The sequence below is a fragment of the Marmota marmota genome, unplaced genomic scaffold, assembly GCF_001458135.2.
Source record: "Marmota marmota marmota unplaced genomic scaffold, marMar, whole genome shotgun sequence".
NCBI lineage: Eukaryota > Metazoa > Chordata > Mammalia > Rodentia > Sciuridae > Marmota > Marmota marmota.
In genome coordinates, this window is record NW_025999894.1 from 2,221,524 (window position 1) to 2,245,391 (window position 23,868).

General features: G+C 46.3%; 1 protein-coding gene and 1 non-coding gene across 2 annotated transcripts in view; both read left to right on the forward strand.

Annotated features, from left to right (window-relative positions):
* Alkbh5 (alkB homolog 5, RNA demethylase) overlaps positions 1-23,533 on the forward strand; it is a 25,781-nt gene extending 2,248 nt beyond the window's left edge. Inside the window, exons 2-5 of the mRNA XM_015503489.1 lie at positions 3-657; positions 9,335-9,415; positions 20,823-20,978; positions 21,825-23,533. Coding sequence (XP_015358975.1) covers positions 3-657; positions 9,335-9,415; positions 20,823-20,978; positions 21,825-22,002 — 1,070 coding nt within the window. The 3' untranslated portion in view covers positions 22,003-23,533. The remainder of the gene's footprint in view (positions 1-2; positions 658-9,334; positions 9,416-20,822; positions 20,979-21,824) is intronic.
* Positions 10,543-10,621, forward strand: Trnaa-ugc. The gene has a single exon. It is a non-coding gene; the product is annotated as a tRNA-Ala (tRNA).
* Positions 23,534-23,868: the final 335 nt, after the last annotated feature.

Here is a 23,868-nt window from a genome sequence, read left to right on the forward strand (position 1 = left end):
AGCCGCCGCGGCCGCCGCCGCCGCCGCCGCAGAGCCTTACCCAATGTCCGGGACCAAGCGCAAATATCAAGAGGATTCTGACCCGGAGCGCAGCGACTACGAGGAGCAGCAGCTGCAGAAGGAGGAGGAGGCGCGCAAGGTGAAGAGCGGCATCCGCCAGATGCGCCTTTTCAGCCAGGATGAGTGCGCCAAGATTGAGGCCCGCATCGATGAGGTGGTGTCCCGCGCCGAGAAGGGCCTGTACAACGAGCACACGGTGGACCGGGCCCCGCTGCGCAACAAGTACTTCTTCGGCGAGGGATACACGTACGGCGCCCAGCTGCAGAAGCGTGGGCCGGGTCAGGAGCGCCTCTATCCGCCGGGCGACGTGGACGAGATCCCCGAGTGGGTGCACCAGCTGGTGATACAGAAGCTGGTGGAGCACCGCGTCATCCCCGAGGGCTTCGTTAACAGCGCCGTCATCAACGACTACCAGCCCGGCGGCTGCATCGTGTCTCACGTGGACCCTATCCACATCTTTGAGCGCCCCATCGTATCCGTGTCCTTCTTTAGCGACTCCGCGCTGTGCTTCGGCTGCAAGTTCCAGTTCAAGCCTATCCGGGTGTCAGAACCTGTGCTTTCCCTGCCAGTGCGCAGGGGAAGCGTGACTGTGCTCAGGTAACCCACCTGGGAGGAGGGGGCGGCCTTGCACCCGCTGCCTTAACTACCCACCCGGGTTCAGAAAGCAGCGGCCAATAGGAGCCCGTCCTTTAAACGGTTCTCACCCATCCTTCATTTTGTAGGTTGTAGGGAGTAGGGGAAGGGGTTTGTGTAGCGAGCAAACAGGGCTCAGGAACCAATGTCGAATTCTGCACCTGTAGTTAGCTTTCACGTGACCACGGGCTTAACTGAGAATTAGTCCAATGTCTTTCCAGAAGGTTAAGATATTAGGACTCTGCTTTTCTTATGAGATTTTAAGCATATCTCCATTTCCAAAGCAGTGTTTAAAAAAAAGAAGTTACTATCGAAGTCATTCCTGCTCTGTTGTTCTTGGTTTTCTTAAAGGAAAAAAAAATTAGTGGATTCCTTAACAGAAAAATACAGGCAGAGGGCCCCTGAGAGTATTTAATTGACAGAGTTTCTCCATTCCCTAGAGGGGGAATGACTTCCCTGGAGTCGAATAATTCAGTGGTTGGGCCAGAAATAAAATACACCACACTCTTAATTCTTTCCTCTTAAGTTATGGATAAGCCCGTTGGTCCTTTGTTAAGAACGTGCTGCCAGTTACTGGGACCTTATAAAGTACACCTGGGCTCTTGACCAGGTATTTGGCCTTATAGTTTGTGAGCAGTAGATTTCACAAACTGAAAATTGACTTGGTTTCCTGGCCCCAGGGAAAATTGTCTACCAGAACACTTTTATTGTCTATGTGAAGTGAAAATTATTTGGAAGCTACCTCCTTCCAATCCTGGAAAAGGTAAATCTAGTAATGCACTTCAATAATCTTCAAAACCTCTTAGGAGTTCTAGTCTATAGCTTGACTACCACCAGGTACAGGATCAGGACAAACTAGGATTTTGTTGTGAGCAGCTTAACCTCTGAAGTGCAGTTGATGCCATAGGCCACAGTTGTGGGGAGAAGCAGGGTCCCAGGAGCCCTCTTAATATCAAAAGAGCAGGTCATCTGTCATTTCAGTTGAACAGCTGAGCCTCCTTTGATTATTGAGGATGGCAGCAGAGTCTTGAGATGCCAAGCACCTCCTGATGGGAAAATCTGGGAAGGCATTGGTAACATAAGCAGTACTTTGGATCCTAGAGAACCACTTAGCTGTCAGATGTTTCCTTGTCTTTTGGACTTTTGAGCATCTCAGGCCTGGGTGGTGTTTCCAGATGGATGCCTTTTAAGATGGGATTTCCAGGGTTAGGTCCTCCCTGGGGGCTTGTTATAGAAGGCAGGTTGGGGCTCTGATTTCTGGGAAGAGCTCTCAGTGCTAAAAGAGCTCATACAAAGACTACTTGGTCTCTTAATGAGATATTAATTTTCTACATAGTCATAGACCATTAGGGTTGTTTTCAGGAGGCCCATCAGTAATTGACTGCTTAATGAGGAGATCCAAGGCATTTTGTGACTTTGAGATACTTAACCCCCAAACAAATGCACACTCCTGGATTGAAGAGTAGACATTTTAGGGTTTTTTCTTTTTTTTTTTTTTTTTTGGACGTTTTAAATTCTTAATATGCAGGTCTGTTAGTGATCCGCAACCGGATTGCATCATCAGGAAAATTCCATCTTTTCTTTAGTAAAGTTTTAAAGCTTTTCTAATCTCTTCCAACCCTTCCTGGATTCAGACTTAGCTGTAGAGTTAGTGTGGGAGGGCCAGCCACGTCCTGAAAAGTACTGCCCCAGGCTTTGGATCCAACTCTCCTCATTTGCTTTGGGATCTTGTGGGCGGTCTCAGACCTGGCTTTCTTATCCACAAAGTGGGGATGATGCCAACTTCTGAAGCCTTTTAGAATTAAATGTGGTGATTTGGTGTTAAGTACAGATTTTGGCACAGTTTGGACACTTGAATGGATGCTTACTTTCATATACAACAATTTAATGAGCTTCTGCTTTCTTGGTGAGGAAGGGGCTAGGAATTTGGTGGATCCTGAAACATGACTCATAACTTTCAAATAGTCCAAACTCGGTGAACACCTCAGACTAGGTGATAGTCACAGCCCAGGCAGGTAATTGCAGGAGTGTGCCGAAGGGTCATCTTATTATAAGCTCCATAGTGTTGGAAGTTTTGGGGGTAAGTAAGCTGCAACTTGGAAGTTTTTGAGACTTGGGAAGTTTGGGGACTACAAATTGGCCACGCAAAACAGGGTTGGGGAAGCATACAACAGCAGAAGGTTTGGCAGCAGTAGCAGGGTGTGACCATAGGTAAGGGGAGGGGTAGGTGCTGCTGTGAGGCAGATGTAATTCATTAGAGACTGGTAGCTGATGCCTTGGTGAAGCTCAGCCTCTTGGTGAACCTCTTAACAGTGCTACTGTTGCTATTCAGGGCTTGTTAATTCTTTATTTTTGGTAGTGGCCCTGGGGATTGAATTCAGGGGTGCTCTACATCCCCCAGGACCCTCACCTGCCCCCCTTTTTTCCTGAGACAAGATATCATATACTTGCCCAGTCTTGTCTCCAGCAAGAGATCCTCCTACCTCAGCCTTCTCAGTTCCTGGGATTATAGGCAAGCACCACTATGCCCAGCTTTGCTGATTCGTTGTTGTGAGGGCTGTCAACGTATTGTAGAAGTTATACAGTGTACCTGGCCTCCTTGTGCTAGATGCCAGTAGCACTTTGTGTGTGTGTGTGTGTGTGTAAGTGTGTAAATATTAAGTCTTTATGTATGTGGTGCTGAGGATCGAACCTGGTGCGAGTGCTGTACTGCTGAGCTATAACTCCAGCCCCGCCAGAGCACTTTTTATGACTACCAAAAATGTCTTCAGATACCACCAAATTCCCTGAGGGTGAGAGTTGGGGAGTAGACTCATCTCCAGTTGAAAGCCACTGCCCTAAAATTTTGGATGCTCCCACTAATTTAAATCATCTACCACCCTCTCATTTAAAACTCAGCTTACTTGGTGTGCAGATGGATGAACACCTGCCTGTTTATAGTGCCCTCATCAAATCTTGCATGTAAGCTAGTAAGAGAGGTGGTGCTTTCTCTCGCTTCCTGGTAGGAGTCTCAATCCAGGCAGTGATATGCAGTAAAGCTGCAGATCAGAAGGAAGGGTCTGACAAAACAGGTGTTCTGCATATGCAGAGGGATTGAAGCATTTGTCACCTGAGACTTCGGTTGTCATTTGCAATGGTGTTTGTAATTGTCCAAGACAACGTGGCAGGAATGCAGTTCTTATATTTAATAGTGTTCAATGTGGATGTTGGTGTGGCAGACATTGACTCAGCAGTGTTTAAACCTGGGCACTTAAAGGAAGACCTCAGACCCTTCTTGGAAGTGTTTTATTATACTCCTTTCTAAACCCAACTGGCCATTGTTTTTTTTTTTTGTTTTGTTTTTGTGTCCTCATTTTGGGGGGGGGGTCTGGGTGGCCATACTTTTTATTCTCTTATCTAAATAAATAACTCATCCTGTATTCTGTTGCCTATTTCTGTAAGGTGAATGGGACAGATTAAAACAGGTCCAATTGGATTAATTAGAATAATAACCTCAAGACTAATTGCTTACATGCTTCTACCTTTATTCACAGCAGCATGATCTCTGTGTGGTGGCTTCATGCCCAGAGACCCAGGCTGTGGCCACGGGTCTGGAAGTGACTTGTTTTGCTCAGCCAGGGGTGGACTGTTGAGCTCAGCCTTTGCCTCCTGCACTTAACAGTTGGTATTGGGTAGAGTGAGCACCCCTGTCCATTTTGGGCTAAGAGCTAATCTTGTTCTGCTGGTTGAAAGCAAAATTTAGCTTTCTGGCTTAAAATAGTTGGGAAAGTAGGGCAGATAGGTCCTGGGCCACATCTCATGTGGAATCTTCTGTTGCCATGGGAGTGGGAGAAACTGCAAGATGAGGTCAGGGCTGTATGTTCTCAAGATGAACTCCTGGCCATTGGGATTGGCTATCCTTGCAGCTGCTGGTCCTGATGAGAAGGCAGGTAGTATTGGTATGTACGGTGACTTACACATATCATCCCAGGCTGAGATAGGCAATTGCAATTGCAGTTTTGAGGCCAGCCTGGGCAATGTTGTAAAACCTGTCTCAAAAAAAAAAAAAAGGTCTGGGGATGCATTTCAGTGGTAGATCTCTTTTGCCTAGCATGTGCAACACCCTGGGTCCCATCCCCAGTTGTGTATATACACATACACACACACAGGCAGAGGGCAGCAAAGGAGAGGAAGCTAATGTTGAAGCCTAGACCAAGCAGAGAATAAATAAGCCATAAAAATTTTAGGGCTGGGAAAAAAATTTTTTTTAGGGCTGGCTGGCAATTTTGGACTGGCACTTGGCATATAGCCTTTAGTGAGATACTGTGCTAGCTCTCTGGGGGGCACGGGCTTATCTTTGCAGACTTCTCCAGGGCATGTGTTCTTTGGTGATGCCAGCAAGGACCCCAGGACAGACTAGACTTTGTTAGCAGGAAACACAGATGGGCCTTTTTCTTTCTATGCTTGCTACCTAAACTCTCCCCCCCCCACCCCAAACAAAAACAAAAGCAAAAAGATTTTTGGCAAACTTGGTGGCAATTCCAAAACTATCACTTTAGCTGTTTGACTTCGGGTAAATGACTTAACCTTTGTGAGCCTGTTTTCTTTTGCAAAGTGGAGCCAGTGATGCCAGAGTCACCAAAGAAGATTGACTTTTCTGTCCCCACTGCTGATTACTTGAAGTTTAACTAAAGGTGTCTCAGGAGATGAGCTGCCTTCTGTGTTCAGTTCCTATCAAATTGGGAAACAGCAGGTTGACTTTTTTCCCTCTGGATTCAAAAAGTCCCCAGACTTATCTGAAAGTTAAGCCATGTGTCTTCCTGGACACTCAGATCTGGTAAATAACTTGAGTCTGAGCTCACAGTTATGCTTCTGTGTCCAGGTTTCCTACCTGCTCTCCTCCAGAAACCTAGGCTCACAAGACTGAGAAGCTTATCAGTGGTGGGGCTGTCTAAGATAGGTAGCCCCAGCCAGAGGGAGGCTGTCTCTAGACTCTGATATTGACCAGTCCCTCCATCTCTAATCTGTTCTGGTGTAGGCTGAGAGGGCATGTAGTAGACAGGGTATGGTGGGCATCTTGGAAATGTGCCTTAACAACTTGATCTCCAAAGCTGTCGCCAGAGGTCTGCATAGTTATAGATTTTTAGATTCCTCATTCTTGCATCTCATCTCTATTTTACAGATATAGGAACTGAGACTCCAAAAGTGGTAGGAAAAGTTTGGCTTAGTATGCATTTCATTTTTGGTCCATTGTGTACAGAGTTGAATAAGGCCTTAGAAGGCTCTGTCTTGTAGGGAAGATACAATCTCCATAGGCCAAATGTAGTAAAAAGTCCTAGGAGGGTGTGCTTGAGGTTTTGGGAGTAACCCTGCTTGCGGGAGCTCAGGGAAAGCTTCCCAGAGAAGGTAGATGTGTCACCTTCCTTAAGAATCACTCTAAGGTCTAGTAGGTGACAGAGATAGATCCTGTTGTTACCCTTTTGTGTTTTGGATACTAAGGATTGAATCAAGGGGTGCTTTCCATTGAGCTATATCCATAGCTTTTTTTTTTTTAAGACAGAGTTTTGCTGAACGTCTCACTGAGTTGCAGAGGATGACCTTGAACTTGGATCCTCTTGCCTCTGCCTCAAATTGCTGGGGGTGTATGGGGGTGTGCCACCACACCTAGCTAGGCCTTATTACTCTTGATACTTCTTGCATACTAATTGCTGCTGGGGTCGGGGCCCAGTTAGGGGAGGGAGTAAGCAAGCTGGACTTCACAAGGTATTTCCTTCTCTCATTTCCCTGTGAAAACAAAGGAGCAGGAGGCACTGGAACTTTTCTTCATGCCAAGGTTAGGGCTGGATCCATGGCATATTAAGTTTCAAGCTGGCAGACTGGGACTTTCAAACATTTTCTCTTGTAGCGAGTAGGTTCCTAGCAGTAAATTATACTCTTGTGGTCTCTGCTGGGCACTTGCTGCTGAAGTTTGGCCAGGAGAGCTTCTTTTGGTCAGAACTTTGAGTTCCCACTCGAGCCCAATACTTTGAAGAATAGTCAGTGGATTGTCAACAGTTGCCAGGAAGTTCTAGAAGACCAGTGCTAATGAGCCCTCCAGGTGGAGTCCATGCCAAGGGGACCTGTATCAGCACATTAGTTCTGAGGCCTGGGCTCAGGGCAAGAGCCTGGCATAGCTTATTGTTTGCTCTAGAGGCCTTTAGAGGATGGGCCTGGAAGCATGGAGGCAATCAAGCTTTGACAAACATCTGGATTTGCTCCAGAATTACATTAAGAGTAGTGGTTCCTTGTTAGAGATTAGAAGCTTAGAGCCCTAGGTCATGTCTGTAGTCCGAGTTAAACAGATTAATAGAACTTGTTAACAACAGGGAACATTGCTTGTAGCTAGCACTGCAGGTTCAAGCCTTAGAAATGTACCTATGGACTCCTGAGAAGTGCTGTGTGTAGATTATATGGAACTATTTTACAACCCAGATCACCACTGTGAGAGTGATAAAAATGTGGGATGAGACCTTTAACTCCTATCCTTGGAATAGGGCCTAGGAGGTCTCTCCCTATAGAGAGATCTCTGCAAGGTGATCCCAGCTCATATCTTCTTGGCAGATGCTGACCCCAAGGCTCTGCTCCCCACCCCAGGGACCCTTGGGCAATGATTAGCAAATGGTAGGGCCCTAGGAACTTAATTCTCAAAACCCTGAATGTGTGGCCTCTCACCACCCCCTCCCAGAGGTATCAGCCTAGATACCTAGAACCCTGTGCTTCTGCCTGGAAGGGAAAAGGTGATGGCTGCCTCTTAAAAATTTTTTAGTCTTAACAGGTGGTAGTGCATACTAGTAATCCCAGCTACTCATTTGAGGCCAGCCTAGGCAATTTAGTTAGACTCCCATTTCAAAATATATAAAATGTAGCTCAGTGGTAAAATGCCTCTGGGTTCAATCCCCAGTGCTGAAAGTAAGTACAATTTTGTAGTTTTTTGTAATGACAATGAAATTATAAAGCTTAACAATGAATGCCCAAGAACCTACTGTTCTCCTTACTACAGATTAAGAAACTGAGATTTAGATTCAGTATGTAACTTAACTAAGTCAAGTAGGTAGTAGATGACAAAGTTCTGATTTGAACTCATGTCCCTTCAACTCCCTAACACCTTTGGGGGGTTCCACAATTTTGGATGTGCACTTCTTAACAGTGGGCTGACACAGTAATAGTTATTGAGAAAGGGTTCTTTGATCAGTGCTCTAGTTAAAGTCTGCAGGTTCTTTTTCTGAAGTAATTCAGAATTATCCCTTTAACATAGGTTTTTTGAAAATAATATTTTCTAGTGGCTGTGGTTCTAGCATGCGTGAGGCACTGGGTTCAATCCTCAGCATCACATTTTTTTAAAAAATGAAGGTATAAAAAAAAAAACATTTAAAAAATTTTTTTCCAAGTAAATTTTCTTCTGCCACCAGCACTGTCTCAAATCAGATGTACAGATAAGAGGTATACTTTGTAGGGGCGGAGCCTGAATCAACCTGACTTTATTTTTACTGGTTCTTGCATCCAATTCTTATCCATAGTTGGGCCAGCCTGGTCACTTCAAGGAATCCTTCCCAAGCCTGTGACATTTCTGACAGTTAAGCTTGTGTCTGTATTGCTGCCCTTGAGAAGGAGCTGATCAACCCTGAGGAAGGTTTGTGGTCCAGGGCAGCCAGAAATTCCCTGAGCAGGTGGAGAAGCTGAGACTGCAAAACTTCTCACCAGGCCTATGGTTGGGCGAGTATTTGTCTAGGTAGATCTGCCACAGCTCATTGGAAGACTTGGGTTTGGGGTGTCTCTTGGCTGCTATGCTCCTGGTGAGAGCATATGAGAGGATTAGGAATTGGAGTTGCTAGAATTTCAAAGGGGAAAAGATGCTAACTGAAAAGAAGACAGTCATCTACCCACATTCATTGGTCTGTAAGCAGTTTTTAAAATCTTATAACTTGTTGAAAATAAATAGAAATTTGAGTGTGATGGAAATTCTTAAAATATCCCAAACACAGCTGTCTTCAAAATTGTGGATCCCCCCAAAGGAGGCTTTTGAAAGCTTTTTTCCAAGTAGACAAATTCTCCTTTGGAATGTGGCAGTCCTAGTTCTCCCTGGTGACTCAGTGTGTCAGCAACTGCGTTGGCTTCCTTCATTGTGCTGTGGGGTGAGGGAAAGGGAGGAAGAATAAGGAGGGGATAGCTCTTTGTGTCCTCATCGAGGTCTTCCCTGAGTCACTCCAGTTCTTTAGAGCCTCTAAAGATGCATTCTCTTGAAGGTTCTTTACTTATTTTAGTTTTGCAGAGCTGGGAATGAAACCAGGACTTCATACATGGCCAAGCAAACGTTCTACCACTGAGCTACATCTCCAGCCTTATGGGCTCTTTAAAAAAAAAAGTTCCTGGCCTGTGCGGGGAGAGTCCTGCCTGGCCTCTCTTAAGAGGCCAATGGGTGTCCTTTGCCTCAAGTCAGGTTTTTCCTTGAGTCGTTTTTCAGCAAAAGCTTCCTGGAATGTGGTATTTACCTTCCACATATGTAGATCTTTGAACCTTGCAAATAACAGGCAGGGGGTAGCCATAATACATGAGCTGTATTCTGGTCTCCCAGGTGTTTTGGTTTTCCACTCTTCATGGTTCCTTATTCTATGTTTCTTTCCAGTGGATATGCTGCTGACGAAATCACTCACTGCATAAGGCCTCAGGACATCAAGGAGCGCCGAGCGGTCATCATCCTCAGGAAGTAAGTACCCTGTGTTTGGTGTCTTCTGCGCCACCTGTAGGCCTGTCTGGAGATGTAGGTCTGGATTTCCTGAGAAATGCTTACACCAGTGGCATGGAACAGAGAAATCTGGGAGGGCAGAAAGCTGTTATGATCTCTTACTTTTTATTTGCATTCTGTGAGGAAAAAGCTGTTTTGCTTTTTCATCAGAAAATGAAGTTCTTTGTTTGGACTTTAGGACTGAACAAAAATCACATGCTGCCCAGTATTTATGGGCACAGTCTTGAGACAAGATTTGGGGAACACTTTTCCAAACCCCACCCCACTCCCAACCTCCTCCTCTCACCTCTTTGGTTCTGATTTGTCACATGTGTGCTCTGTGATTATTTTTAGGACTGTACTTTAGAAGCCTGCTTTAAAAAATGTCTGGGTTTTCACTCTGGGAGGAGCAGGGAGTAAGGAGACAGTGTAAGGTTCGAATGCAGTATTCAACTGGCTCATAGCTGTAGCTGTCTCCACTCTGGTAAGAGGATTCAGGGATGGATGTACTGATTAAAGTTAGTAAACCTGGCCTCTCCAGGGTTTTTTTGGTTGTTGTTGTCACTTTTCATACTGGGTAATGAACCCAGGGGCACTTGACCACTGGGCTATGTTCCCCAGCCCTTTTTTTATTTTTAGGCAGAATCTTCCTAAGTTCTGAGGGTCTCTCTTACTAAGCTGTTGAGGATGGCATCAAACTTGAGATCCTCCTGCCTTAGCCTCCCTACCGAGTGTAAGACCAGGTGTGCAAAACCAAGTCTGGCTATAGCTTTTTTTTTTTTTTTTTGGTCCTTGTGGTGAGCAGACAGATTTGTCAGCAGCCACAGCCACACAAACATTGGATCAGAGAAAGACAAGCCTTCTTTTGAATGGAGTTCCAGAGAAGATCAGGGATTGCCCAGACTCCCATAAAAGTCGGTGAGCAGAGCAAGACCACTATGTAGACTTGGGTTTGTTCAGGAGGTGGAAAGCCTGCTAACTTTTTTCTTCAAAATTTAAATAAACTTTATTTTTGTAGAACAGTTTTAAATTTATAGAAAATTGTGGTTTTACAGTTTTTTAGTACCCTGTATCCCATTTCTTCTATTTTTAAAAAATATTTTTGTTTTGGTGCTGGGGACTTAGCTCAGTTGGTAGAGTGCTTGCCTTGCATGCACAAGGCCCTGGGTTCAATCCCCAGCACCACCAAAAATGTATGTGTGTGTGTGTGTGTGTGTGTTTGTATTTGTTTTAGTTGGACACAATACCTTTATTTTATGTGGTGCTGAGGATTGAACCTAGTGCCTCACATATGCTAGGCAAGCGCCTGAGCCACAAACCAAGCTCCTTAGTACATTTGTTTGGTATGTTTGTTATTAACAAGAAACTGTTAGTGGTTGGGATGTAGCTTAGTAGTAGATCGTTTGCTTAAGCATGTGCAAGGGCCTGGATTCTCTCATCAGCACTATGAAAAAGAAAATAAACAAGTGATTTTTCTTATTTTTTCCCCCTGTTCTAAGATATTTTCCACATTACATTTATCATATCACCTTAAGCTCTTCTTGGTTGTGATCTTTTCTCAGACTTGTCTTATTCTTTTTTTGGTACTGGGTATTGAGCCCAGAGGCACTCTACCACTCAACTGCATCCCCAGCCCTTTTTAATTTTTATTTAGGGTCTCACCAAGTTGCTGAGGCTGGCCTTGAACTTGGAATCCTCAGCTTCCCTAGTAGCTGGGATTATAGGCTTGTGCCATTGTGTCTGATTTTTTTTTTTTTGGCGGAGGGTGGGGTACTGGGGACTGAACTCGGGGGCACTCGGCCACATTCCCAGCCCTATTTTGTATTTTATTTAGAGACAGGGTCTCACTGAGTTTCTTGGTGCCTTGCCATTGCTGAGACTGGCTTTGAACTCATGATTCCCCTAGTCTCAGCCTTCCAAGCCACTGGGATTACAGGCATGCGCCAACGCGCCCGGCCTGATTTAGGCCTTATTTTTGATGACACTGATTGATTAAACCAAAACATTTTATAGAATATCCCTCAATTGGTATTTGTCTTTTTTTTTTCCCCCCAGATTTTTAAGGTTGGCCTAGGGTTATGTTTTCTGGGAGGAAGACCACAGAAATAAAGTGCTAGTTTTACCATATGCTAAGGGTATATTCTGTTAAAATAACTTGGCACTGCTGATCTTGAACATCTGGTCATCTGCAATGTTTGTCAGTTTTTCAACTATAAAAATTACTGCTTCTCCTCCGTCCATGTACAGTCTACATGAAGTAGTGAGGCCAGGCACTGTGATGTGCACAAGTATTCCAGCCCAGGAGGACCCATCACTTGAATTCAGGAATTCAAGGCCAACCTGGGCAGCATGGCTAGATCGATCTCTTAAAAACAAGATGCTGGGTGTGATGGTGCATACATATAATCTTAGCAGCTTGGGAGACTGAAACAGGAGGATCTCAAGTTTGAGGCCAGCCTTAGCTATTTAGCAAGGTTCTAAGCAACTTAGTGAGACCCTTTCTCAAAAAGGGCTGGGAATGTAGCTTAGTGATAAAGTGCCCCTGGATTCAGTTCCCAGTACCAACAAACAAAAGGGCTAAAGGTGTGGCTCAGTGGTAGAACACTTGCCTAGCATGTGCTAGACTGTGGGTTCATTCTCAGAACCAAAAAAACAAAACAAAAACCCCAAAAGTGAGGATTTAGCCTTACCTTCTTGAGGCAGGAGAGAAGTAGCCACATGAGTTATTTGTATTTCTTCTGCATAGGAGATCTGACTATATTCCAACACCCCCCACACACACACTTATAAACAAATGGATTTTTTTTTTTTTTTTAATCAGCATAGAGTCGGGGTATTTATGTTCAATTGTTCCAGCTTCAGCTGCTGGAAACTGTTGGTTTGTCTTTCTGAGCCCAGGGGTGCTACATCTAGGGTCTCCCTAAGTTGCTGAGGCAGATTTAAGCTTGTGCTCAGCCCCAAGTTGCTGGGATTATAAGAGTTTGCCATCTTTTTCTAAGTTGTAGAGGGACACAACACCTTTGTTTTTATTTTTATATGGTGTTGAGGATGGAACCCAGTGCCTCACACGTGCTAGGCAAATGTTCTACCACTAAGCCATGACCCTAGCCCAAGAGTTTGCCATCTTTTTAATTTCAGTCAATAACTTTGGTATTCTGTCTTTTGGTTGCAGAACTCCAGAATAAGGTGATAAAGGAGTCATCAGCATGGCTCTGTCACTTTGTCAAGCTGAAACTTTGACTTCTGTATTATTGTCAGTAGTGTGGATATGACCCAGACCTAGGTGGGATAGTTCTGTGGTGTAGGCAGAGCACCAGGCACATTTGGAAACTTCAGACACTTGGGTTGATTTGGTGGTTGGCAACCTCTCTTCTCTAGCTTAAGAATAATCCCAAAATTGATCAGAGGTTTTTTTTGTTTTTGTTTTTATCTTAAAGTGTTTTTTAAATTACCTTTCTATTTTGTTTTCCTGTGGTTCCCAGCACAAACCAAAATCCAGAACCAAACCAGAATCCAGAGAGCACCTTCTTTTTAGCTTCTCTGTCATTCTCGGGCTTTACCTGCAGCAGGGATGGGTGGCCTGCCCAGGCCATGAACCTGGAAGGGAACTCCTGGGGTTATGTAGAATCAGAGCAATAACTCCCAGGTGTTCCCTCCCAACCTCTCATAATAGCTTTTCCTGGGAATTTTTTTTTTTTTTTTTTTTCCTGCTGAGTTGCTTAGGGCCTTGCTAAGTTGCTGAGACTGTCTTTGAACTTGCAATCCTCCTGCCTCAGCCTCCCGAGTTGCTAGGATTACAGGCATGTACCACCGCACCTGACTCCTTGGTAAATCTTTGTGGAGAATCTTGTCAGTCTTCCAGATACTTCCTTCTTCTTGAATGGTGGCTTCCATATCTGGCTGGCTAGGACAGCTGAGTCAAATGCTTCTCAGCACAGCTAAGGGTCTGCACTATTAATCAGCTCCCCTGGAAACTCTTTGCCAGCTGGGCAAAGTGGTCTGACATTAGGAATGGCTGTTGTGAGTGACTGAGGTTCTTTGACCTTTTGACTTGAGTAGGCCAAAGAGCTATCCAGGGACTGGGCTTTGGTGAGAAGAGGGTGGAGACAAGTGGGAGGATATCCCCAGCTTTCCCAGGCAGTTGAGCTGTGGAAATGCCCAACTGTAGAGAACCAACCAAGAGGCCTAAGGAGAGGTACAGGTGTCTCTGCTGCTTGTAGAATAAAATCCAAGCATGTAGCCTAGTTTCTGGGGATTGATACTTGCAACTCCCAGGACAGTCCATAGACTTATTCCTGGGTTCTGTGGCATTGTGGCTTCTGTTGGCAGTGCCTTCTGATCTAATATATTCATCTTATGATCCATTCCCACCTCCCCAAATGACCAACATGGAGACAATGAAAGTTGATTAACCTAACCATCCTTCAAGGGTCAGTTGTTGACATGCAGGAAACATCATACATACAACTGTAGCCCTCTCAGCATAAACTGTTTAGACTGTCAGCTCATACATTTGGCATGGTGAATTTCCAAATTCATTTTCTGTGGGAGCAGGGAGATCCCTGTTCATCTGGTTCCTAGCATGTGGCCCAGCCCAGAGGAGGAATCCTTCAATATGAGAAGAATGATTCAAGTGGAGAGAAGCAGCTCCAGAGTAGCTGCAGGGGCTTGTCTTGGAAAAGGACAGCTGTGACAAGTTGAAAAGGATAATATTTTCACTTGGGCATCCAGGCACTGCCCAGAAATCATGACAAGGTAGTCTGGAGGTACCTGGCTGATTTGACATCTTCTGGGGAGGTCATGTTCCTGTGGCTGGAGTGTGCATTGAGCCTGGCTTCTGACAGGCAGAGAGTGGAGAGCTAGTCCTGCCTTCTCCTAAGTTCAGGTAAAAATTGCACAGGTTGTGATGGGCATATAGCTCGGTAGAGTGGTAGAGTGCATGCTTAGCATGTGCGAGGCCCTGGGTTCCATCACCTGCAGCTCTGTCCCCCATGGCCTCCCTGCCCCTGCAAAAAATAAAGACTGCTGAGGGAGGGTCTGGGGACCCTGACACCAGCTCAGGTCATAGCTGGCAAGGTCTTTCTAAGGGCCTCATAGAAGGAGTCATATGGGTGGGTACTGAGTGCTTTCTGGTTGAACAAAACGTTGCTCCTTTGACATGGATGGTGTTGGGTCATCTCCCTGGGAGGCTGAAAGTGACCTTTTGAGAGCTTCCCCAGGAGTGACATCTGTAGCCTGCAGTTTAGTGTTATGATGTTTCACATTCAGTAAATCACTGAGTTGAGATCTGTAACCTGGATCTTCTGGTGGTAGGTCTTGTATTCCCTTGGTGTTTTGCACATTGGAGCATCACAGGTCCTGCCCTTCTTTCCCAGAGTCTCATCAAAGTAGATGCTTTGAATTTAATAAACTGGAGCTCAAATGTTGAAGCATTTTCTTGCCTCTTCTCAGTGAATAGCTGACTGAGAGTGTTTTAAGTATCTAGGGGAATCTACAGAGAGCAGGGTAAGGTAGCAACTACAGGTATTCAGCTCTTTGAGGTCTTTAGTATCCATCAACATCCCTGAATGTTCCTGTCTCCGAGTTCACCTAGGACAAGCTGCCTAACATGCATCTTTCCTTGGTGTAATCATTGGTACCATCAGTAGGTAAACTGGACCTGGCCTTTTTGTTACTGTGGTTAAAGTTTTAAAGCATGGGCTAGGTGGCCAAGAGGCTTATCAACTTCTGGGGTGAAGCAGTTTGGGGGGAACCAGAGGGTGTCCCAATGTTTCCATGATTCCCTGGCATGACTTGGGTGTTCCTCCTGGAGGATTTTGCTAGCTGCCAAGATCCATACATTAATCCTGAGAGTAAGAGGTGTGAACTGTATTTAGAAAGGGATCAGACAGGAAATGAGCTCCTTGAAATGATCTTTGAACAAGGATTTTGGACTTGGAAATATCAGGTATCTATTGTACACAAGTTGCCTGAATTAGGCACCACAGGAAACTTTATTGCTTCCTTGGAAACTTAATGTGCTCTTGGTTGTTCTTATGATTACATTGCTATTATAACACAAAACAGAGCACTGGTAGAAAACAATGTATTCCTTATGGAACCCACCATAAACAAAATGGGCAAAAAATTACAGCACATCAGTCAAGGGAGGGTCAAGGCAGGCTTGGTAAGATCTGTCTCCTAAGCTAGAAACTTCTGGCTAGGCAGAAACAAGCTCAGAGGCTAGAAGGCAGGGAAGTAGGGAATAAAGGGGAGTAGTTCAGATGCAGGAGTGAAGATGGAAGGCTTTTGATCACTGATTCTCAGGAGATGACTTGTGGGCTCTCAGGATCTTCTACGTGAAGTTTAGGAGGCCCCAACACTATGTTGCATTTGCCTATAATAAAGGACTAGGGGTACAGATCTGTGTTAAGAGTGCCCCTGGGTTCTGTCCCTGGTACTGCTTAAAAAAAAAAAAAAAAAAAAAAAGATTTTTAAAACAGTTGGGAATAAAGGTTAGAGGTAGAATATTCTTAGGTTTGGTTCCCAGTGCCACAAAAATAAAAACAAAAAACTTTATTTTTACAAGGTTGGCACTTTCCCATTAACCAAGTGAAGTGGCTCAAGACAATGTAAATAGTTTTCTTTGCTTTTGGTCAAGTAGGATTCAGCTCAAAGTGATCTGAAGCTGGACAGCTTCAGATCACTAGTGCTAGGAGTATGATTAGTATGGGCTTTTATCTGTTTGTCTTGGGGAGAAGGCAGACATTGAACTGCTCACCAGAGACTTAGTCAAGGCTTTCCAGAGGAGCATACCTGTAGGTGGTTGAAGGGCCAAGAACAGGTGTTCAAGGGCAAAGGTAGTTCAGTCAGAAAAGATGTTCTTTGAACAGGAGATGTGGCTCAGTGGTAGAGCACTTGCCTAGCATGCATGAGGTTGGGGGTTCCAGAAAAAAAAAAAAAAAGAGTTGCTTCTCAAAGACTTGTAGTCCAGTAACTCTGGGACACTCCATTACTCTGGAGCAGAGTGGTGGTTGGGGTGGAGGGCTTCATACGATGTAAGAAAAGACTGCATGCACGTAGAGAAATATGAAGGGCACTGGGAGGCCATTAAAGCACATGAGCTGTGGGGAGAGCAATTCATGTAATAAACTGTAGGAGGCTGAACTCAATGGCTTATTTGACCACTGGAGCCAAAGAATTCAAGGGTTCAGAAGACACCCCAACATAACCAAAGCAGAGCAGCCAGCATGTGAGGCTGGGGTGTAGGTGAGTAGAGAGTGGGTATGGAGGGTATACTCTAAGCTCGTCCCTCAGCAGAGTGTGGAGGAGTGGACAGCTGTTGGTTTCCCTGAACCTGGCCAGGTCTGAGGCATTTCCCCACAGAGACCACTGCCACCTTCAGGGAATGATATTGCTCCTCTCCATGACTCTTATATTCTGTGGCAAAGTTTAGCTCACATTTGTTTCCTGGACCAGTGTGTATCTAGATATATATACCTTGCCCATTTGGCATCCTGCCCATGTCTGTAACATGCAGGGGAATATAGAGGCAGACCATCAGAGAGGTGATGAGCTTAGACGCCTGGCTTAGCTACTTTCTCTCCAGATGTGTTCTTACCTAAGCCCTACATCCTCAGTGCTAAATTTACAAATGCTAGATGGACTTCTACCTCCTTCCCCACTAAACCTCCCTTCTGATCATGACGGTAAGGCATGAGAAAGGATGTGCTGAGTGAAGGTATATAGTTTGAGCAGAGGCACATGGAGTGGAGGGAACCCAGAGATATAGAGTTGCGTGGCACGGGTGGGAAAAGCAGACTTGGTTTCTGGACTCCTGGGGTCTTGGAGGAAAACAGATACCTTACCAGACTTGAGCTGGGGGGATTTCTAGGTACCTTTGATGCTGGTCCTATTGTGTGGCTGGCACCCATGGAGCCCTCCTGGCTTCTGGGGTCTTGAGGGGGGTGTGTATGTGTGGTATGCTATTGTGATAACCAGACTGAATGATTTGGAGAGTCTCCTGTTGTAGGCCTTTATATAGGAGATGTTTACTGTGAGCCCTGGACCATATGTTTGGAGTCCCCTTTTTAGGTGATAACCCCTCATATGTTTTTAGGCTCTTCTGACCATGGCAAACCACTGCATATATCAGTAGTGCTCTATGGAGAGAGCACAACTGATAAATGGATAGTAATCAGAAGCATTATCTTGGAGGGAAGTTAGTAGAAAATGGGTGGGGACTACTGCAGGAGACATGAAGGTGCTGGACTTTGGGAGTCTAATGCTTAAAGGTGCTGGAACTTGGTCCTATGTAGGGGTCAGGTTTCTAAACAGACCTTTTGCACTTCCTCGTCTCATTGGAAAGCCAGGTTTCCTAGTAAAAGTAGAGCCAGAAGTTGGGAAAAATAGTCATTATTGAGCCACGGAGCCACCCTTCCACCAGGGTCATTGTGGTCTGGGTGCATGATGATACCCATCTCCCAGAAATGATGGCATTGCCCCCACACGGCTCTGCTGCAGTGGAAGAGCCCACCTGTGCTTTGGAGGTTATTGTGAGGTAGTAGCTATGTGACTTAGGACAGTGATCTGCTCTGATTTAGCATTGTTTCTCACTCCCAGTAGCTTCTGTGGGGGTTTACATGAGTGCTAAAGGAAGAGGGGAGCACCTGGGACAGAATTTATCTTTCTCTTCCCCTCAGCTCACATGCTGATGCACTCTTGATGCTGCAGTGATCCCTTTGGATGTAGTGGTCAGCAAGCTGACCCTCACCTCACATACCTGGATCAGTTCTGTAAAGCAGGTCTTTATTCCTATTGAGGAGGTCCAAGTCCAGTCTTTATACTCAAACTTATTGCTCAAAATTTGCAGTACCTTGTGATTCCAAATTTCGTGGCGCTCTGTTAAATCCCAAGGGACTTGCCTGCTTCAAAGGAGTTGGTTGCCTTTTATGAGGGGCATGTTCTGAAGTTAAACTGCTTCAAACTTTTTATAATGGGCTCGGGATCTAGCTCTGGTCTGGTTTCTTACAGCTTGATGGCATTTCATAAGTGGGGGAAGGACAGGAGCTTCTGCAGCGGTTAGGAGATATCTTGTAACATTCCTAGTGTATGTGCCAGAGCCCTTTTGGTCTCAGCTCAACTATCCCTACAGTGAAGTGAATATAGAAAGCTGTGTTTCTGCTGGGCATGGTGGCGCTTGCTTATAATCCCAGAAGCTGGGAAGGCTGAGATAGGAGGAGCAGGAGTTCAAAGCCAGCCTCAGTAACTGTGAGGCATTAGGCAACTCAGACCCTGTCTCTAAATAAAATACAAAATAGGGCTGGGGATGTGGATCAGTGGCCGAGTGCCTCTGGGTTCAATCCCTGGTATCCCAAAAAAAAAAAAAAAAAAAGGATGGGTTTCTGGTAAGGTTGGCTCTGATTATCCCTTCTTTGGAGCTGCCTCATAATGGCAGTAAGGCTGTCCCATTGTGGGGAATTGGGGGACAATGCATTCTCCTCTTTTAGGCAGCCAGGAAAGCAGAGGGAGTAGCTGGTGCTCCTGGTTTCTCTGTCCAGACTCTTACCTTTTTCCCCAGCCTCTCTAGCAGTCCTAGACCCATGGGAAGAGTTCATCACCCTCACCTTGCCTGCCCAGACAAGCTGCCCCAAGAAGGAAGCTCAGGAGGCCTGGGGCCCATGCCAGGCCTCAGTTTGTGGCAGGATACTTCACAGAATATCCTGGGTCAAGCTGAGCACAGGCTCTCATCTTGGTGGCGGCTCTTGCCATACACACTCCCCTGAGGAAGTAACTTCAGACTGCTCCGTTAGAGTGTTGTGGGGGCTTTAGGAGCTACCTGGGGCCTTCTCACCCTGAACACAGGCTCCCTATCACTTGTACGGTCAGAGGAGGCACTTTCTTCTAAGGCTGTAGATTCTTGGAGCTCTCCAACACAAACTTTGTGGCTCGTGTCACATCTGATCTCTACAGTCTGGACCGCTCAGCTTAGGGGTATGGGGTGTGCAAGGGCCTTGGGGCTCAGGTGATTCTACCACTACTCCCCAAAGAACCTAGCCTTGAAGGAAGCCAGGCTACTTGTCTAATTCCTAGGCCCTCAGAACTGAACAGAGACTTAAAGGCAGTCCTGTTTCTCCTTCCTGTGCTCAGGTGGAGAAACTAAGGCTCAAAGGATAATAACTAACCTGGACTCTGAGGGGCAGTACCAGAATGGGGTCTTCTTTTTTCTTGGACTAGGTCCTGGTTGGGAGGCTAAGACTGGTATGCCAGCCATTGAGCTGGACCCCTCTGTCCTCTCGTTCTGTGAAGTGAAAGCCAAGGACAAAGGTAGCTGCCCTGCCTGCCTTTCTACCTGCCCATCAGTTTGGGCCTGAGAGCATCAGAATGTTGGTTCCCAGCTGGGAGGTAGGAGCCACCTCTGCCAACCTCAGGAGAGCGATCCCTTTGTTCAGAATGGCTCCTGTTAGGCTTAAGTCTCACCTCGGCTACCTGGGGCCCCTTTTCTACCCCTTGTTCCAGTCTTCTTAACTTTCCAGCCTTCTCTATACGGCATAAGAAGCCTTGGGGCTTCTTGGAGATTTCCTAGGCCAGCTACCTTCTGGTCTGGCTTTATAAAAGGACTCAGATCACTGCCCTGAGCATATCTCTGCCCAGCTCTTCCATGCCTACTCTTTTTCATCTGTACTTGCATATTTTGCCTTTACTAGGTAGTATGTTCCTTGAGACTTGCACTCAGTGCTGGTTGGGAACATTGCCTTCTGTTTTCTATTTGGTTAGCATCCTGGGATGAGCAGAAGCTGCCAGGTGGCTGTGGTAGCACTAAAACCAAACTCATGATCATAAAGTGGGCCTGGGCTCCCCCTCACCTTAGCTTTGCCACTCAGCCTGTGTCCCTGTCGCTACAGTGAGAAAGTTAAGTCTGGTTCCATTTCCCTCCAGTCCCTTCACAGGCCTGGAGCAGGGATCCTTTCTGTAGTAGTATTTCAGGCAGGGATGAAGGCACCTGTTGGAGTGTGTGGTGCCCACTAGTGGACCTCAGTCTTTTAGCAGGTAGAATGGATGCATCTTGAACACTTCTGGGTCCAAATGGAAGGAGGTAGAGTTGCTTTGTGCAGTTGAGAAGGAGCTCTAGGGTTTAACCTCTGGGACAACAGTTCCCTGTCATTGGAAGTCTCCAAACAGGAGTGTTCCCATTCTTTTCTCCTAGGCCTGAACTTGAGGTTGGTCAGTTGGAGGACAGCTACACCAGTCCTTAGTTGGACCATGAAGATACTAAATCACAGAGCAGAGACTGCTGGCTTATAGACAGGCCTAGCTGGTCTCCACTTGGCCTGGCAAGAGAAAGAACTGGACTGACTAGGCATGTGCCCTCATCAGAGACCCAGTTGTGACATGTGTGTTTCCTTTGCAGGACAAGATTAGATGCACCCCGATTGGAAACAAAGTCCCTGAGCAGCTCTGCATTACCACCCAGCTATGCTTCAGATCGCCTTTCAGGAAACAACAGGGACCCCCCTCTGAAACCCAAGCGGTCTCACCGCAAGGCAGACCCTGACGCTGCCCACAGGTACTCAGCCTAGGATCCTCAACAAAGGCCAGTAAAGCAACCCCATGACTAGCTCTAGGCTATGATGGTGGAGAAGCCTAGGGTGGGTAGGCTGGTTAGGAGCCTGAGATTGCCCGACCTTTCAAAGCCATATGTCTGGTTTCTCTGGGAGAGTAGCATGGGTAGTATTTCTGCCTAACTCCTGGCCAGCTGCCTATACCCTCAGAGGGAAGGGATTGGGCAGAGACTCTGACAAATGCAAGTATGTTATGTTCTTCCCATGACCTCATTGTTCAGTCCCACCTGGACACACACCCTTGTGGGTTTATATTTAGGTGTTAGGGAATTTTGGCATGTAGAAGTGAACCAAGGATCTATTTGAGAAGAGTTAGGGTTTCTGATGGGATACTGTTTAAGATAAGACCAGAATGGGGGAGCTATGTAGGAAGGGCATTCTAGGCAAGAACAACCGTGTGGGCTAATTTTGTGAGGCAGAAAAGAATTTGGTGGGTTAAGGAACTAGTGAACAGAGAAGGTGGTGTTGTAGGGACAGGCAGAAGGAAGAGTTGGGAAGTAGAGTGGACAGTAGGACCATACAGGCTCTAGAGACCAGGGTAGGGAAGGCTTCCTCCTGCCCAGCAGATCCCACAGGGTGACTGGGAGATAGCCCAAAGATGAGGTGTGACCACTGACACTTAATGACCAGGAACCACCAGTACCAGTGATTCTGCCAGAAATACCCTTCACTGAGAACCACTGAATTGGAGGGCCCCAACCTAAGGACAGAGAACCAGGCACAGAGGTGATGAGGCCAGACCCCCGTCCTGCTAGCCTCTCAGATAATAGCCCTCCCTCTTTTCTTTGCAGGCCACGGATCCTGGAGATGGACAAGGAAGAGAACCGGCGCTCAGTGCTGATGCCCACCCACCGGCGGAGGGGCAGCTTCAGCTCTGAGAACTACTGGCGCAAGTCCTATGAGTCCTCAGAGGACTGCTCAGAGGCGACAGGCAGCCCCGCCCGAAAGGTGAAGATGCGGAGGCACTGAAGCCTGTCCACTGCCCTCCTGGGAACTCTGGCTGATCCTCATGTAGCTGCCCCTCCTTTTGTTTTGAGGGTTTCATTTTTTGTTTTTGATCTTATATATATATATATATTTGTTTTTTCCCTTCGTTTGTTGCCCGTTAAGGCTGAAAAACAGAATTGGCCAAGACTTGGGTTTTCATGTTCTTGGCTTTCCTCCTGGATGAAAAGGTTGTTCGTGTCTGTAGGAGACAGAGACTCACGCTGGAGTAGCCAGTAGAGGTGTGGGGGGGGCAGTTATCTTCAAGTGGGGCTGAGTTAGGCTGGGTTTATTTAAAAGCAACAAAATGTTATGGTTAAGAAATTCTCATTTTTGCTTTAAATATAAATCTTTGCAGTGCTCTGAACAAAGTTCAGTCTCTTGCCCACCCTTTTCCTCCACTGATGTCCACACTTGGTTGAGGTCTCTTAGAGCCTTGCCAGCTCTGTGGGGGGGCTGCTGCTCCACCCTCACTTGCTGTCCAGGCTCTGGAAGCTCCTGTAAACACCCTTTCTTCCTCCCTCAGCAGAGTGGTTCAGGTTGGCTGGGGGCGGAGCTCAAACATTGCCAGCCCCTGTCACCCTAAGGCTATCCAGGTTTCCTCCACACTTTTCTCAGAGGCTAGTACAGTGGTCCTGAGGTCTCTTGCCAAGAGTATGCCTGCCTCTTTGTTTGGGTTGCTCCTTTCAAGCATTTGCGTGGGATTATATGGAAAGTTAGACTTGCCATGTTGGGTCAGTTTTAGGAATTGTTTCTAGCTAGAGGGACTGGTGTCCTTCCAAGTCTAGCATTTGGGGTATGGGAAATCATTGTGGTGTGTGGTAGGGTTTTTGTTTTCTTTTTTGAGTTTTTATTTTTCCTTTGGTCTCTTGGCTTTCCTTTCTCCTCCATTGGCCACCCTGGGCCTCCTCTCCATGTCATCCCTCTAGGAAGGTGCCCACTCCCTCTATTCACCTACAGTGTGCATCCAAGGCCAGAGCTCAGGCCTGCAGACTGGGTTGGTGCCTTCTCTGCTTCAGGGGCATGGGAGCTGGGGAAGGGGCTTCTTAAAAACAAACAAACAAACAAACAAACAAAAACAATAATAATAAAAGGAAGAAAAAAAAAAGCGAAGTCTTTGGCGCTTTCTACCCATTCAGATTCTGGAAGGCTGCAAGGTTTTGCTGATCTAAATTCATTAGGAATGTCTTCTTGCCAGCCAGGCCAGGACTTGGGCCTGCCAAAAGCAGAGGCCCTCCCGGCAATTGGGCCACCACAACTCCAGGGGGCTTTATGTATAGAGGTCCAGGCCTGGGGCCTCAGAAATGTGGGCAGCCACCATCAAGAAGCCCCTCTCAGGGGCCAGAACTCCTTTGCCAGCGTGGATTCCTCAAGTCAGGACTGCGTAACTAAAGCAGTTGCAGTTTTATTTTTTTTACAGCTTTTTTCCCAAAAAAATGATTTGTAGTTGTGTGTGCAGCACTTTGCCCTGATATGTGTGCTCTACAATAAAAACCAAATCTAATATATTTTGAAACAATTGTCTGATGCTGTCGTAAGAGAAAGCTTGCCTTTGGTGCCTCCTTAATCCCTTTATTTTCTTAACTTTAAACAGAGGTTGGGGAAGTGGAGCTCATGGCCCATCAGAGCCCCAGAGGAGTCAGCCAGTTGTTGACACCAGGCCTCCTGAAGGCTGTAGGTGGCCTTGTCTGTCCTCTGCCTACTCCAAGGAGGATGGCCTTCATAACTATGGGGTGTAGGTATGCAGGGGCCGCACCTTCTCTCTGCATGTGGTAGTGGAAGGACTACATGCCAGTGAGGGGGAAACAGCCTGAACCAAGGCAGGGAGAAGCTGGCTTTTGTAGAGGATAT